The sequence below is a fragment of the Cimex lectularius genome, unplaced genomic scaffold (genome assembly GCF_000648675.2).
Source record: "Cimex lectularius strain Harlan isolate CLEC.00 unplaced genomic scaffold, Clec_2.1 scaffold160, whole genome shotgun sequence".
Lineage (NCBI taxonomy): Eukaryota > Metazoa > Arthropoda > Insecta > Hemiptera > Cimicidae > Cimex > Cimex lectularius.
Window position 1 is genome coordinate 373,894 of NW_019392776.1, and position 17,832 is coordinate 391,725.

A 17,832-nucleotide genomic window follows, 5' to 3' on the forward strand; every position below is an offset into this window, starting at 1 on the left:
ACTAGAACGTTAAAAAAAAAATAAATAAATAAAATGATTTAATCAAACACATCAACAAACAATAATAATACCAACACCCCTTACCATCCACCTCCTAACTAAAACATCCTCCAAACAAATCACCCAAACTCAACTCTTAAAATGGCGTGGCCGAAACAAGTCTAACTGACAAACATCAGCGAGGATAGGCAGACAAAGATGGTTATAAAACACAATGACCCAGTACAAAAATAATTTCATTTATTTCAATAATTAGACCATCATAAACACATAATAAACATATTTATTTTTATAAATTAAGAGTAACAAATTATTAAATCGCATATACCAGTGGTATAGACAACTGTACCCTTTCGGAGAAAAGCAATATATTATTATATATATATTTAAAAAAATGAAATACAAAAATATATTCTTGTGACACGTATGAACATTTCATTATGCGGAAAATATATTCTGTGTACAATTCCTCTGTCATAGTCAATCTTAAATTTTAATATCTGCACTGGAATTTACCAATAAAAATGCAATTTGACATTTTCACCTACAATTATAAAAAGTGTCTGTAAGAACTAATATTTTGAAAATCTATTATTATTATGGATTTTTTTCTAAGAAATTGCATCCCCATTGTACCAAATTATGTTTAAAAAAAAAATAAAACCACTTATACAAATTAATTATAGATAATGAACAATATTATGATATAAAAATGAGAGCAAAATAATAGGTGCAATTATCGTGTTTAATAAAAATAAATGCATGGCAGTAGTGAGTCAGAGTTGTTATTAGCGACGATCTGACTAAATTGTGTAAGACCATTGAAGAAGAAGAAAAGGATCGGCTTTAAGATTTACAATTTATAACTGATAATAACCTTATCCAACTATAATTTTCAACATTAAGTAAAAATTCCTGTGATATAACGAGTACTTTCATTAATTGTTTACATAATGTACTCAAATTTTGAAATAAAACACATTTATATCACTGTCACAATATTGCACTGGTATTTTTGACCTTTTTCTCATTTTTCAAATTAATTAATAGAAGGATTAAATTTCCATTGTTCAAATTGGTAATGAAATTACTTAGCTGTATTTCTCTAATCATAACATAAACCAAATTATAACAAAACAGGAATTTAAAAAAAAAATAATAATAATAAATTAAGTTAACATAAATGTCTAAAAATTATATAATCCTGTACATGGTTGGTCTGTTAATGATATAACATACTTAATTAACAGTACTAAAACGACTTAAATTACTGATATGGTACAATGCTATTTAATATTTCCTTATCACGAAATGTTATGTATAATTGATAATAAATCGTATATTTTATGAAAATTGCATACAATGTCTCATATTACACTAAGTTCATTAAATGAGCAAAAAATGTCTATGTTAATGAACTGGATTGTGAAATTTATCTTGTGGTTATTACAGCAAGAGCAAATTCATGTGGGGGGGGCCATTATTATTATGGTAACTTAAATTTACTAATTGACAGTTAAGCTTGGATGAAAAATTATCTTTTATCTTCAAAACTAAGTACAAAAACAATGAATTATGCTGTTTACATAAAATATGTTTTAACTTGTCCGAACTAAGAACAAACTAGTTTAAATTGTAAAATATACCTTGATTAGTTTGATTTTAAAGGCATTTTAAGGTTCAAATTTCCCATCGCATAAAGAATACTTGGCCTAATTTGCAAGGAAGACATCTCAATTATATTAATTAAGCAATAATTTTATCTTTTCCCCTACTATTAAGCATTCGAGAACTGGTGCAAAAGTGGTTGTTGATTCACCCTACATCTATAATATAAAAATAATATAATACATTTTAAGAGCAGAAGTGTCTATAGCTAATAAAATATACATTTATTCAAATCTAAAAAACCTGGTTAATACTGTGAGATAAAAAACTAATTCAGAGCAACTATTATATTTGCACCTGCTCAATTACATTTTGGCACTATAAATCATTAAAATTTTCAAATTTCAATAAATGCTCTCCAAAGTTTAAATTTTAATTTCATAAAATTGAATACATTTATTTTTCTTGAAAAAAAAAGAACATTATATTCAAGTTCATTATATCACATACTGTTCAATTTAAATAATTTAAATGTATTAATTTAATTAGAATTATTTTGGTGATTGTTTTTACTGCCCTTTCTCTGTGGTAATGCCAATAAATCGGCTCGGCTCATTTTGTCCCCAGATCATCTCCAACTTCTCCAGTGGTTCCATAAAATTTGGGCTGAAATCGAAATCAGACGTTTAGTTTTTCAAAATTACTGCAATAACAATTAGAATACAGTTTCTTGGATAAGAGACGGAAAAAGTTGGGTGAACAGATTGAGAGTATGAAGCAATGTGGTCTGTGGTTATAGTACTCAACTAGCAATAATCACATCTCAGTAGAACTTCATTGATTATGATGCAATGTGGTCTGTGTTGGCTATGTTATGTAATTGTTAAAACTGTGATATTGTTATACAATGAAACCCCTCTATAACGAATATGTGTTTGTCAATAAAGATGCGTTTTTGTCCGTTAGGAGGGATTTAAAACAATGATCTCATGCATTCCTCAGATCATTCACCATGGCTATTTTTAACTATTTTATCTTTATACAACTCAAGCATCCATAGTTCTTTTAATTTTAAATAAGTCACATGAATCAAGGTACACAAAGTACAGTTGAGGCTTGAGGGCCAAAATTTGGCCAATAATAGACCAAAAAATCGGTTGGCAATCATAATTTTCACAAGAAACCAACCAACTTTGAGTAGAGGTTGTTTTCTATTAGGCGAGTCACTTAATTCAATTTTCTGTCGTCCCTAAACGATTTTATATGTTCCTTGTATATTTTATTTTTTATTCTGTCTGTCCTATGTATTTATTTCCGCATTCATGTGTTAGTATGTCTTGTTGATGTTTTGTCCTAATAAAAAATAAATAAAATCTTATAACAGCTGTGTCAATACACAAAATTTAAACACAACAGTTTTTATTATTTGTCAGTAAATATATTATGTGCCATATCTAGGCTACCATCCAAAATAAAAAATAAATTTAAAAAAATGAAAATAACAATTGTTACTCTGATGAGGACTGACAGCACTTTTAAAAAGTTATAAGCTAATAAATCAAGAGATTTAACTTTTAATGAACTTTCTAGTATCTCTTTTACAGCACTTTGAAATCCTATCTTATTTTGTGCAAAAATTGTCCGTTAAAAGAGGTAGTTGCTATAGAGGGGTGTCTGTTAACAGGGGTGTTACTGTACATTTATAATTTAAAAAAGAATGAAAAAATATAACATTATGTGCATTGTGTGGTGATTAGAGAACGTTAGACGATGATTATTCGGAAATCGTGAGATGCGGTCTGGTGTGATGTAAGTTTCAGAAAAACATTTTCTTTATCGTCCCAACGTTTTTTAATGTTTTACATAAAGAACAAAACACATGAACGTAATTTTTTAGAAATGGTTTACACAGAGATAAAGCATCAATTACAGAACAGACATGTAAAGACAGTCGCAGCTATGCCAATATCATAATCAAATTCAATATCAATAACATACATATATCATCACATCATACAAAACATATAACATATAAAACATTCATCATACTCCACACATCAAACATTTTTACATAGTCTAATTTTTCAACAATTNAATGTTTGTAAATCCCAGGCCCTGAAGATGATCTCAATAAAGATCGAAATGTTGGCACGATAAAGAAAATGTTTTTCTGAAACCTACGTCACACCAGATCGCATCTCACGATTTCCGAATAATTATGTGCATTTTTGTTTCTTTGCATGAAGAGAAATATAAAGAACCTATAAAAAACATCCAGAGGCAACAAGGCATAAATAAGCTATTGCTGATTACAATGAAAAAATTATAAGCTAATAAATCATGAGATTTAACTTTTAATCAACTTTCTAGTATCTCTTTTACGAAGGATCAGTGAAGTTGTAGTATAAGAAAGTCAACAATACATTACATTAAATATATAAACTTTACCCTTTTCTATCCTCCAAAAACCACTTTAGCCTTAATAAGAAAGCCACCATTGTAAACAGCATGTTAGTAACAATCTAGTAACTGCAGACACCTTAATAAGAACCTCACAATAAGAACAATAGTCTAAGGCAAATTGTTTGCTACCTCCGATAAAAATATGATGACCTTTGCTTCACCAAGTAATATTTGTAATTTTATACGTATTTGGAAAAACTACGCTGATTAAGTAGATATCTCTACAAAAACAAACAAAACATTTTCAATCATACAAAAACATATAAGTACTAGATAATTAATAACATAAGTAAGAGATAATTAATCTAATTTTACTATGAAACTATATAGATTTTTTTCCATTTCAAAATAACCTTTTTTTTACTTCACATTAACCTTTTTGCAATTTCAATTTCACCCTGTTTAACTTCAAATTATCATCCAATCAGTATGATACTTTTTCTTTGTCCACACACCCGATAAAGAAAAATAACTTCAATTAACCCTTTTTTAGTTTAAAATTAACCCTCTCTTTAAAGCATAAAAAGAACTTATAAGAAGAAAAGAAGAAACAGAAGAATATGAAATAATATTGGGTACAAAAATATAAAATTAATTACAATTAAAATTATATAGATGTTATAAAATTAAAACATTCAACAACAATTAAAATATTCTTCTTTTCATTTGAGTTTTTTAAATATAAATTGGTTTCTAAAATTTGTATCTAAAACACCAAATTTAAAATTACATTCATTAGTTTTTGTGGTCCGCTTGACCAAATAATATCTTTCAATTAATTAATCAGTATTTAAGGTATTGGTTGAGATAAAAAAGTCAATGGCACGAGCGGGATTCGAACCCACGACCTTCGACTAAATACATCGCTGCTCTACCACTTGAGCTATTGTGACTTCAATCCACTCGAACACTAACTTCCCATCTCAACCTCACCAATTAATTTTCAATTAAATGAAAGATATTATTTGGACAAGCAGACCATGAAAACTAGTGAATTTAGTAAGTTAACGAATTCGAAATTTTTTAAAATATACAACATTTATTTTATAGACCAATTATTTGTTGATATGTTGATGATAATTATATGTTTAAAAAAATCTCGAATTAACAGAAGAAACAGGTGTTATTATATTACATTTTATACCACCTTATCTCAAACTAAAAAAAGAACCCCTTTCTTATTAAATTCTTATATTTAATTTTATACAAATTTTAATAGTAATTCTGATCTAAGAGCCAAATTATTCTGTTTTTTAAAAGTTCACAAATATACAGGAATTACTTTACATGCTTACATTATTTCAGCCTCATATCTCCTTGTTCTTGTAATGCTTTCAAGAAACTTTAATTTGAAATTAGAAAGATTAATTTGGAGTTAAAAAGGGTTAATTTGACAGAACAAGCCATCGATGTTTTAATTTTGTTAATCATGTCAAAAAAAAGTAATGAACATGTCTCAAAATACAAATTAACATGGATATAATGTTTTGGGCTAGATACATGATTTTTATTTTGAGCCATCAATTTCACATGAGGAGTGCATATGGGTTGGTTTAGGTTAAATAGGATATGATTAGGGATAAACTAAATATCAGGGATTCAATATTTTTCTATGAAGCAGGGAAATTATTTCAAATTGATGTAGCTTTAACCTTTTCGGTTCGATATCTTTTCGATATGTCATAAAAGGTTTTTGTGTACCTCGGTAGTAAATGGAGACCTCCCACACCCTTCCCTTTTTGTCATCATTAAAAAACCACTCATTTCTCCCCCCTGTTCACAATCTTCTCTCTCAACTTTTGCCAAATTGTGACACTTTTTCTATGCTTGCTTCATCCTTTTCTTTACTTTATATCTTAGACAATAGGCATTAAATATTGGGTTGGTGCAAAATTAATGCAGGTTTTGAAAATTTGTTTTATTTTCGCAGGTGCTTGTCATGTAAACAAAGCTAAATCCTCAAATCTAATTTATGAATTATAATAAATATATCTTTTATACAAAACATTTCAGTTATATTGAATTTTATAAGAGTGAGGACTGGCGAAGTGCGGCCCAAACTGCACGTAACATGAATACAGTTTGGGGGGAGGGAAGGGGGACTGCACGGTGCAGCGATGGTTTCAGAGATTGGAGATTTTGATCTAGAAGGCAGGGAAGGTCACGGTAGGCCTTCCGTTGTGGACGTCAAACAACTCAAAATGTTGAGTGAAGAAAATTCACAAGACAAGAAGGGAAATTGCAGAAGAGCTTAGTGATGACCTCTCAACCATTCTTCACCATCTGGAGTAAATTGGTACAGTAAATAAGCTCAACAGGTGGGTACCACACAAACTAACCGAAAGCCAAAGAAATCGACACTTTGAAATTTGCACATCTCTTCTGTTGCACCACCAAAATAATCCATTTCTCGATGGAATCATCACGTGCGATGAGAACAGACAGGAGGCATACAGGTCAGTGGTTGGACAGGGATAAAGCGCCAAAATACTTCCTGAATCTAAACCTGCACCCTAAAAAGGTTATGGTGAGACTGTTTGGTGGTGTACTGCAGGGGTTGTTCACTATAATTTCCTGAATTATGGTAAAACTACCACAGCAGAGAAATCAATATCTTCTGGCAATACAAGAAATTTACAAAATGCACAGGAAACAACATCTTTTTCCAGCATTGATAAACTAGATTCTTCGCAATAACACCGTCAACCCTGTAGAAATGTAAGGACTTAGGATATGAAACCTTCGCCCTCCATATTCACCTGACCTCTAGCCTACAGACTTCCACTCCACGGCATAAAAGCACTTATTACATGTTGGCAAAGATGTATAGAAAATATTTTGAATAAACTTTCTTTATTTTAAATTAAAAATATTTTTGACTGCTTCAAAATCTGCATTATTTTTGCACCATACCAATAGTGTGGAATGGATACAGGATACTTTAGATACACTTCTGGTTAAGCTCCAGCTGACATCTGAATTGGCTCTTTTGTTTTCTTCGATTCCTACCTAGGCTTTAACCCAATTAAAACTAACAAGAGTCCTGGCATTTCAATAACGCTACCAAGTTCCAGATAAACTACTTGGTTTGCTGTGATTGACCAACCAAGCTTTGTAATTATGTGTGCCGTACATTATTTGTATTCATCCCGTCTATCTTTGTAGTTAATTGTTATAAAGTAATGTTCAATTTTTTTTCTCAATGTTTGGAACCTTTAATCCTTATTCTTATCTTCATATACTTTTTTTAATTGCAAAATTAATTAATTTCACAGTATTATTACTGTTGGCAAGGCAGAACATAATAATGAAGATTAGTTTTGTTGTACCAGAATGAAAATGATGAAATACGAAGGAAAATGGTATAAGCCGGCCATGTTGAAGTGTGCAGCTATCAGAAAATCAAAACTCGTGTTCAACAGTAACAGAAATATAAACGTCCAAATTACTTTCTTGAGATGGCAATAAAATTTAAAAATAATTTTAAGTTATATATTAAAGTTTTCATGACCTAAGTTCACTGCTAAAAGTATACATTACTTGTAATGTACATTGATATTGCTATCAACTACAGTACCATTAATGACTAACTTAAAAACAATTTACATACAAATAAAAATAACACCAAGTATTTTTGGAATATGTCAACATATTTTTACGACTCATGTCACTTTTAAAAATAATTTATTTTGTAGCCTTTTTTTGTTGTTTAAATGTATGACATGGTTATAAGAAAATATAATTAACTTTTTACTCACCACATAGTCTGGAGACGGTTCTGATTTGTTCAAATTGTCATCATCATCATCAGAATCATCTTCACATGAAGATTCTATTGAACCAGCTCCCCTTTCTTGGGATTCTAAAGTGATAACATCAACAAAACAATATAATGTGTGATCAAAATTTAATTTTTTTTTTCTCTACCTACCTAATTTGCTTGATAAATTATATTTGTTGTTTTGTGTCTTTGCTTTAGATAATGCATCGTAGCATTGTAAACAGACTCTTAGAGGTTTTGATGATTGGCTTGGGAGTAGAAATTTTTTGTTTGAGCAAGGTCCACAAACGACGACACCACACTTCCGGCAATGATGCTAAAAACCGACAAACAATTGATTCAATATTTATTTTGTAAAAACATTTCAATTAAACATAAGAATTAAAAACAAAATCTAATTTTATATTAAGCAATTTGTGCGACATCTCACAGACCAATTAATAACAAATAATTCTAATCTTAATTTTAGAAAAGCACAACAAAAAATTTGGCTTACCCTTCTATGCAAAACTGTGAACTGATTTCTTTTACAGTGCATACAGACATTTGCTTCAGAATCAGGAACCCAAACAGCTGCATGTTCCTCGGCAGCCTTTTTACCACCTAATAATGTAAGATATTTAAAATTTGAATTTATAAAGCTAAAAAAGAATTCGAAATATTCCATATACATACTCTTCCTTAGTAGATCTTCAATGCACTTATTAATGTGTGCCATCCACTCCTGCTTTTCTGTTGAAGTGGCAGCAAAAACAGCAAAGGATTTAGATGCAGTACGAATCAACCACCCATTTCGTAATTCTATAATTACGCACAATAAGAGAGATAAAAATTTATGTTCATAGTACAAAAATTAGATAAATAAAGCACTTTCAAATTAAGTACAACTTACGGCCTTCATCCTCTAACGATTCTAATTTTACTTCCTCTAAAGGTATCACATGTTGTTTATTGTACTAAAACAAAAACAAAAAATGTAAACTCTTTTTAATTGCATTAACAACATTGCTTGCATAAACGCTTACTTTCTTTTTGTTAATAATTATATTGCCATAAACTAAAATATCGTTGAATAAGAAAAACTGCCTTGGTTTAGGTTTCTTCCGGCACATTTTTGTTAAGACCCCCTCTCCAACTAAAACTCTTCCTTTAACAGCTAAAGGCTAAAACAAAATAATTAAATACTTAATTCAAAATTAATCATCTATAATGTGCCATCTTCTTGAATATTGTGACTTCAGAACCTCCAAGAACAAGGACAGTGACATTGTTTGAAATTATTTTGAGTACATGTCATTCAGAACATTCTATTTACAACTAAATATCTGAATCGCTTAGTGTCCTGTAAAGCTGTAAAACTGTAAAGCTGGATTTCTGTTATGTGAAAAAAATCACTCGTGAAATGCAATCTCGAGTTAAACATTTCCATGAGGCAAAACAAGGTGAAACATCAGTTTGCGCGGGATAAAATGACATTTATCACTATACATACTGCTGAAACAGAGTTTGCGATCATGGCGATCCTTTTTGTTGTACTTTTGTCTTTGTCCCATATTGATGTTCATTTCATTCCACACAGCCTCTCTCTTGTTAAGATGAGTTTTATCTTTAGTATTCCACAAAAATTGGTAGCTGTGATACATTCAGGTAAATCGAATGCAGTCTTTCTGGTTCATCCTCATGATGATGATGATGATGGTGATGATGATGAGGATACTAGGTTTGTGCTCCCCACGTACTGCAGCCTTCTGGCTTATTGTACCTTCCTACTTCCCTAGTTCAGTGAATTGACTCAATCCTTCTCAGAAGTGTTAGGTCATTGACTGTTGCTGCTATAATTTCATTCCCTACGTTTTTTTCCGTTATGCTAGGTTAAATCTCCATTGCTTCTCATTTGAAGATATGGGTTGCCGTTTTCTCCTCCTCATTACATAATCTACAGATGGGATCATCGTTATATATGCCCATTGTGTAGATGTTTTCTCAGATGCCAGTGACAAGCTAAAAAGTCTTATCACTCCTCTAGGTCTAGCCGTCTCCAACTGCAGCAGTGAGTTTGCCAGTCTTGGTGAGAGTTGTTTTAACACAAGTTTACTGTGTTTAGCACAGCTAGAGTTTACCCACTTCTTTTATTTTATTTCAATCCATTCATACGAAAGAGGATTCTGTATTTGTTTTTGTTACACCAAGTATAGGTTCAGGGCATATATATGGTCTAGCCAGTATGTCTGCTTTTTCATTATCCAAAATTCCTTTGTGTCCTGGCATCCAAGATATCAACTTGTTGTGTTTCCCCAGGTTTTGGAGATTTTAGATGCATTCACTGACTAGTTTTAATGTGATTTTTTTTACACGCTAATGCTTTAATAGCTGTTTGGCTATCCGATCTTTTGAGGATTTTTTCGCCAGTGTAATCTCTATTAAGATTTTCTACAGCACAAGCATTGATGTATTTTGCTCAAAAGACCAAAGTGTACTTCCCTAATGATTTTGATTGTTCATATCTTGGGCTTGTACAAAAAACAACCGATCTGGTTCCTTCGTTTGTTTTGGAGCCTTCTGTATAGCATATCACTGTACGGGTTCATTCTCATACTTGAGACAAGTGCGTTTACACAGAAAAAAACAAACCACATGCAAAATGCTTTGATGCGCTCTAAATAAGTAATAGCTGGTCGGCTCACGCCTAAAGTTCCTCGTGCCAAAAGTTTTGCAGCCCCAGCAAGTATCCACAACGCGAGACAAGTTTCAGAAAACAGTTGCATGAGTGATTGTCATGCAGTGGAAACCTAGCTTAAGGTCTGATAATCTCTTAAGACAGTACGAAGTATGCAGCGAGCCAATTTGAGCTAATCAAATAAAGTGAGTTTTCAATACATTAATATATTAGTATCCGAATATGATTTAATCCAAGCCGTGTTAAAATATTAATTATTTCATGTACTAGTTTTTTTTTGTTTTTTTTTAATTAAAAATTAAAAGACAAGTCTGTCAAAAACTAAATCATGCTATTTAGTTAAACAAAAAAGTTAATTTTAACCAAATAGTGAAAAATTACAGGGTGTGTCAAAGTTCTGTTTGTTTTCCTCGAAATTTTGAATCAACATAAATCACAAGAAAAATTACTCTCGGATTTATAGGTGACTATTTTCCATATCATCTTTGAGCCAGTACCCAATGTATCTTTTGCACATAGAGGGTAGCTTAGAAGCAAAAATGGACCGTTGATATACCTTAGTTATGGAGAAAATATTCCACCGTCTAGAAAAAAGTGGTAATTAAGGTGAACTTGTAAGCAGGATGTGGGACTCAAAATTCCACTCAGGAAGTTTAAGGTCTTATGTTGATTTCAACAAATATTAGACCCTTTTGGGCAAAATGTAAGAAAATTTAGTTGAGCCACAGTATGTGTTTAGAGAAGTGGCCTTGCCATCAGCAATCAACTTTTTTTTTTTGCTCATCCTACTCTAGTTCCTGAGGGTGACTCCATACCGACAGGTCACAGCCAATTTATTAAAATTTAAGAGTTAATAAAGGAAGGGTTAGTTATTATTTTTTTGCACAATTTATCTGATAGATTCAAAAGTAAAGGCTCTGCTCTAAATTTGGAAAGTATTCAAAAGTTAAGCTACCTTTTGAACTATTTTGCAATGAAATTTGTCATCCACTCAACAATTTTTGATATATAGAAAACTTTCGCTTCTCTCCGTGTCGTGTTTCCTCTTGCACTACTTAACTATCATGTTTAATGTCCAGGCTCCCTTTTTTTTGGTGTAGTGTTACTTTGCTCTCATGTCTAAATTGACTGGCACTGTTCCTGCTGCTGCCTGGAGTGCCAGTGCTAGATGTAGAAGAAACATCCAAGGTTTATAATATACTGTGCCCTTTGAAAGCTATTGTATACCTCAATAACACATCCCTCCTGTTTTAGTGTTTGAATTTCCTCTATGGTTACATTGTGCATCCCAAAACACTTCCTCCTGCGGGTAAATATGGCACCATAGTTTGTTAGTAAGTGTATTGGTGTCTCCTCTGCTTCTTTGCAGAATCTTCTGCCTTGTTGGATTATACCACTCTACCTATCTTATTCAGATGCTCATTCAGTCTGTAGTGTCCTGTTAAGAATCCTGTTAGGATTTGAAATTTTTTCCTACCCCATTTGATGTATTCTGTTGTTTCTTTCCTTCTAAAATTTGCTACAAGGTTCTTGGATTGTTGGGTCCGATGAGTAAATTCCACTGTTTCCTCATTTTAATTTTGTATTTTGTCTAAGGCACTCATTGATAGGGTGAATCCCTTGCCACAGAAGGGCTCAAGTCCTTTCAGCAGTATGGCCGCCACTTTCAATTACGACATTTTATGTTCAACTTTTGCATCTTGCTCCATAATTATTACTTTATGTCTGCAAAATAGCTGGCTTCTTTTACCCACTGTTTTAGTTGTGTATTTGGACTAGTAAAATATGTTTTTTTATCAGAGATTACTATGCGGTAGTACAAAAAACTGTTATTTATCAAAACACATCCTATTGACTCAGCGTGATAAAATCCACCTGTTATCCCTGATATCCTTTCTTAACAGTAGAAACTCTATTTGTTGTTATCAGTGGCGTTAACTTGACAGTTTCAATGCACATAATAAAATAATATTTATATGTATAAACGTTTTCAAATGTTTGGTACAAAAAAAAATATATTTTAATGGTAGTGAATTCAAAAATAAAATTACCTCTCCTGCACTTCCAAAACATCCTTCCACTATTGCAATCCTTCGAGAATTAGCCTCACTATTTACTGCAAACAAAAACAAAAAATATAATAATATATGTACATATGTGTATACAAAAAATATAATAATATATGCGTTTGCATAAAAAATGTCATTCCGTTACGGAATTTTTAACAACCTTTCGTTAAGAATAATCACCTAACAATCTCGAAACCTTTAATACAAAAATAGCTTTGACGGTATGCAAATATCTAAACAAATTTCCAACTAAGCTATTGCTGGCTTGCCATTCTAAGCAATTTTTTTCTTCGTCCAATAATGCTGTGTGTGAAATTATTTCATTTTGATATAAAACAAAAAAAGAAAAATGGCAGAATTGATTTACAAGCTTTAACTGCAACAAATATACCTTCAGATTTAAATAAAAGCCAAAAATTTGAGATTTTACAATACACGTTAAGGTCAAAAGTCACAATAAAGACATAATTTTATTAATGCACTGTAGAAACATCTAGTTAGGTTTAAAGAAATAAATTTGTGAAAAGGGCAAGGCTTATAAATAAATAAATGCCCATCTTATCTTCTAACTATTTTAATTTCCAACAAAATACTTTTATAATCGACAATTTCAATTATGTCTTCAGCTGATGATGTTTAGGTGATCATAGCTGTAGAGGAAGTTTATAAGAATTGAGCATCTAACAGCAACAATGAATAATGAAAGTTTGAAGAAAAATTTAATTTTTTTGAGTCAAAGGATTCCTGTTCCAGGAGTAATACACAGACCAACTTGTCCAAGTTACACAAGCAAGATTTTATCTCAAACTTTGCAAGAACCATCAAGATTTTGCTTCCTACACTATTCTATTTATTTATTCAATAGGGTCTATTTTTTTAAGGATAGGTTGCAACCTGGCAAAGCAGGTATTTAGGCTTGTTGTAATCCAATCCATGTGCTCTAAGAGCTTTGGGTCATTAACTGGTAAAGGTGTTTCAAACCTGATTCATGCTCCTGGTGTGATAAGTAACGGCTTCATAATTTAAAAATTTTCTCAAAGAGTGAGATACTTCTTTTGCAGTCTTGTTTATTTATGTGAAAAGCTATCCAGTTTATTTTTATCACACATTCAATTTCTTGTACATCTAGTTGCAGTGCTGGTCCCATGGGGCAGAGGGTCTTTCTTTAGCTAATTCGTCTGCCTGTTTTCCTTTACCTTCTCCATTACCAACCTCAAGATTGTTTTGTTTTCTTATGTCTATTAAGAAAAGTAGGCACTCCCACACTAGATGGAAGTGAAAAGCAAACACATTTAAATTCCTTTATAGCTGCCTGACTGTCTGAAAGTATATATGTGCCTTTTAATTTTCTCCTTAACTCCTGTGGATGAGAGAATTTCATGGACCTTGACTTGGAATATAGTTTACAGTCCAAGGGGTTCCTTTTTTAGGGATTTATAAATCTCTTAGCTTGTCTCATACTTGTCTTTGTCCTGGAGTTTTTCCCTCTCAAGCCATTTTTCCAGCTTCATCCTTGGCTCACTTTTTTGTATGCCTAGTTGTGGTTGGGCGAGAAGGAGGACCTTTCTTTGGCGAGTAGGTCAGTCAGTTCATATCCTTCTATACCTTCGTGTCCTGGAAGCTAACCATTCTCCTCGGTGCCTTATTGCACACTTCTCTTGCCTTACCTTGTACCTTGGCTATACCATGTACAGACTAATGACTCACATGAAAAAAAGGATGTGTCGATGTCTCTGGTTCCTCCTGACACAGTTGGCATGTCTGTCTCTCCTTTGCCCATCTTCTTTGGTGGTAGTTAGGAGGCAGTGGCTGGTATAAAGGCCTAAAAATTTTCCTCAAATCCTTCCTGCTGAAAGAGAGGAGTTCCTTTGCCTTCCTTTTTTAGAAATTTATATGCCTCATTCCTGGTGCTTTGGCCAGTGCTTGTGTTTTTTCAAGCCTTTTGTCCAGTGCCAATTTTAGCATATTTTCTTGTATACCTAGTTGTGGTATTGGTCCCATCGAGGAGATAGCTGCCCCTTTTTTTGGCTAGTTGGTCAGCCTGTTCATTTTCTACTTTCATGGATAGATTTAGGGTATTTGTAGATTCCAGCTTATTTTTTGGGTATTCATGCAATTCAAGACTAGTCTTCAGTTGATCTCAGCTCAGAGAGACTTTAGAGCTGTCTGGCTATCAGATACTATTATTATTTTTGCACCCTTGAGATGTTTATTTATTTTGTGTACATGGTTTCTAGCAATTCGGCTTGAAAGATGATTTCTCCTCATTCCTGGACCATTTCCCATCTTCAAGCCATCTGTATAAAAGAGCTCCAGGTTTTTATTTTGTTTTAACTATCCATTGTGCTCTCTTTTTAATTATATCGCATGATTTTCCAAATTTTGGTTCCTCTGATGCAACCGAGATAGTATTAGACATTTCATTTATTTTTAAGTCGAAATTTTATTATGGCCAGTGTTTGATCCCTTCTTTCCACTGACTGATGATTCAATTCCTCAATCATTGCCGACCTTTTATTATATATAGTAAGGATGGTAGCCTGATACATTACATTGTAGCTGTGATGATGCTGTTTATTTCTTTTTACTTTTGTAGTAGCTTCCCTGCCTTTTTCGTTCTATTTTCCCACCATATCAATTTGCATATTTGATTATGGAACTATCCTAAGATATGAACTTGTCTATTTGAAGTCCATCCCTTCTTTGGCGAGTTGGTCAGCCTGTATCATTCCTTCTATGTCCTGGTAGCCTTTGTTCTCCTAGGTTTATTAGGAAATTTAAGCACACCCAAACTAGTTTTTAAGCTAAAAGCACACATTGCCGCACACATTCATGGCATACACATTGCCTTTATATTTGCCTGAATGTCCTCCAGAACCTACTGGCTGCACAACCTGAATCTATGTCCAGTTGGTGATTAAAAGAAGTAAAAACAGCCAGGCAGTTGTGTACTTATTAATTTTTTTCTTTTTAGGATGACATAAAGAACAAGGTTTAGTTTTCAACGGCGTCAACGGAAAAAGCGCAGTAAGCTCAATTTTAGAAATTTCTTTATGACCTACGTCAAGATCTTTACGATACGGAGGTTAGATATAAAACTGCTTTTCAGTACGATTATTACGATAAATTAGGTCGTGTAAAAGGTTAAAATAAATATAAAAAAGAGCGGCTTTTTCGTTTTTAAGGTTTGGTTTTGTTCTGACAATCAGCAATGCATTTGAGAAGATAAAACTGTTTAAATCGGCCAAACCAAAGAGATCGTCTTGATCATTTATGTGACGATTGGATCTCTCGGAAGATTTCCGACGTAAAAATGCTTTTAATTTGGGACTTTGGGCCCAGTCTATGAGTAATTTTTACCGCCACTGATTCTAAATATTTACAGAACCCAACAAGTGCTGTTATTGTATTTACTATAATTATAACAGTTGTTGCACCTCGTGAAATAACAACAACAAATAGGCTTTTATCAAATATTACACAACACTTATCATTTACGCACATGCAATATTATACCACAATAAATCTGTGCCAAACTTGAAGGTTGACAAAAAAAAAAGTAGGATATCTAGAGGTTGTGTTTAGAGAATTTAGTTTGTTTTGAGATTTAATTTTAAAGAAACGTAGAAAGTTGTAAAAAAAGGAAAATACTTTTATAGGCGAGGAATGTTTCGAGTTCTTCTCGCCCGAACGGGTATGAGGGGCAAACTCTCGACGAACGTTTCCGTGTAAACTTCTTCAAAAACTTATTCAATATATATTTTTTTAAACCAAAGTAATTCCCATCTAAAATACTTAAAGGCCTTGGAGAAGAGTTAGGTTAAAAATATAAAAGAAAAATGAATGGAGGACTAATAAGACTGCGCTGTATGACTAATAAATTGACATCACGAGCTCGTGGAAATAGAAACGAAACAGACGTGCGTAATAAGTTTAAGAACGGCACACAAAATAAACAGAGCTAAATATAAAAAATTCATTATAAAATAAAAAATAAGAAACCACCTTGTACCCAAATGCAAAATAAAAGCACGAGAATAAAATATCCGACTTACCCAATCTGTCAACCATTGTGTCTTAAAGATAAACCTCGCGTCGAATTTTTTTTTTCTTTTTTTTACGTTGAAAGTGCTGAAGAAAACAAATAGGGCCCGGACAGGATGATTTAAATCACTGAGAAGACATTGCTGGGTGTCTCTGGGCAGAGTTCCGCCCCCATTCAGACAATAATAATGTCGAATTCGTAAATGTACGCTGACCGACTCGGTGCGAGATCCTTTCGGACGAAGATGGAAAAAGAAACGGAACGACTGAGAATGTGAATCACTTTCCGAACTGGTAGATAAAGGCCGACGAACGGATGGCGAATGAGATACAAAGAAGACGGGCGAACGGCAGACGAACTCGACGCAGACTGCGAACGAGCCCGCTAGGGACGTGACGTTCGAGAACGAACGGCTCACTGATTACTGATCTTCGAATGAACGACATCCTTCTTCTCTCTTTTTCAACCCTTGTTGTATCATTCCACCCTACTGACAACACCCTTCAAAACTACGTCATTCAATTCCTGGAATCCAAAATTTAAATCCTACAAAATAAAATTTTAAAAAAAATCCTTACTAAAATATTAAATCCATTACTCAACGATCCGACCCGGAGGACCAAAATTTATGTGTACGCCGACAAACAGTGGGCCTTAAGTTTTAACAGATAGAATAGCACCACACTTTATGTGAGTATGAAATACTTGGTTCAAAATTTATATTTAAATCTTAAATTGTATTTTTTCCAACCCACATATGTATTGTAATGTACCTAGGCTATGAAGATGATCTGAATAAAGGTCGAGACGTCGACAAAAAAATGAAAAAGGTGTTTTTCTAAACTACCTCATTCTTGATCCCTCCTCCTCACAATTTCAACAAATTATCAAACAACAGGTCACTAAGAAACACACATCAATTATACATATTGGGACATAACAGTACGAGTAATAATAATCTTAATACTAGCTTTACTAATTAAACCTAAAACCCCTAAAATTTGAAACCTAATTAAGCTTAATGAAGATGGAGATGCACAACAGACCGACACTGATCTTGTAGGTCGTAAATAGACCAACAACTAATCTTAATCTTAATCATGAACACTGTTACTGCTAAGCTTTCAATCTGTTTTAAGTTCATCATGAGGGAAAAACAATCTTAAATATGTCTACAGATTGATACATT

General features: G+C 32.6%; 1 protein-coding gene across 1 annotated transcript; it reads right to left on the reverse strand.

The window, feature by feature from the left end:
- Positions 1–613: 613 nt before the first annotated feature.
- On the reverse strand, positions 614–17,027 carry LOC106672439 (pleckstrin homology domain-containing family F member 2). Its single transcript, XM_024227629.1, has 9 exons — positions 16,654–17,027; positions 12,581–12,645; positions 8,878–9,015; positions 8,745–8,808; positions 8,528–8,653; positions 8,349–8,455; positions 8,003–8,168; positions 7,830–7,933; positions 614–2,274 (listed from the first exon to the last, which is right to left on the reverse strand). Exons 1-9 carry the CDS (start codon positions 16,667–16,669, stop codon positions 2,221–2,223), a joined length of 840 nt encoding a protein of 279 aa, XP_024083397.1. The 5' UTR covers positions 16,670–17,027; the 3' UTR covers positions 614–2,220.
- Between the last annotated feature and the right edge of the window lie 805 nt (positions 17,028–17,832).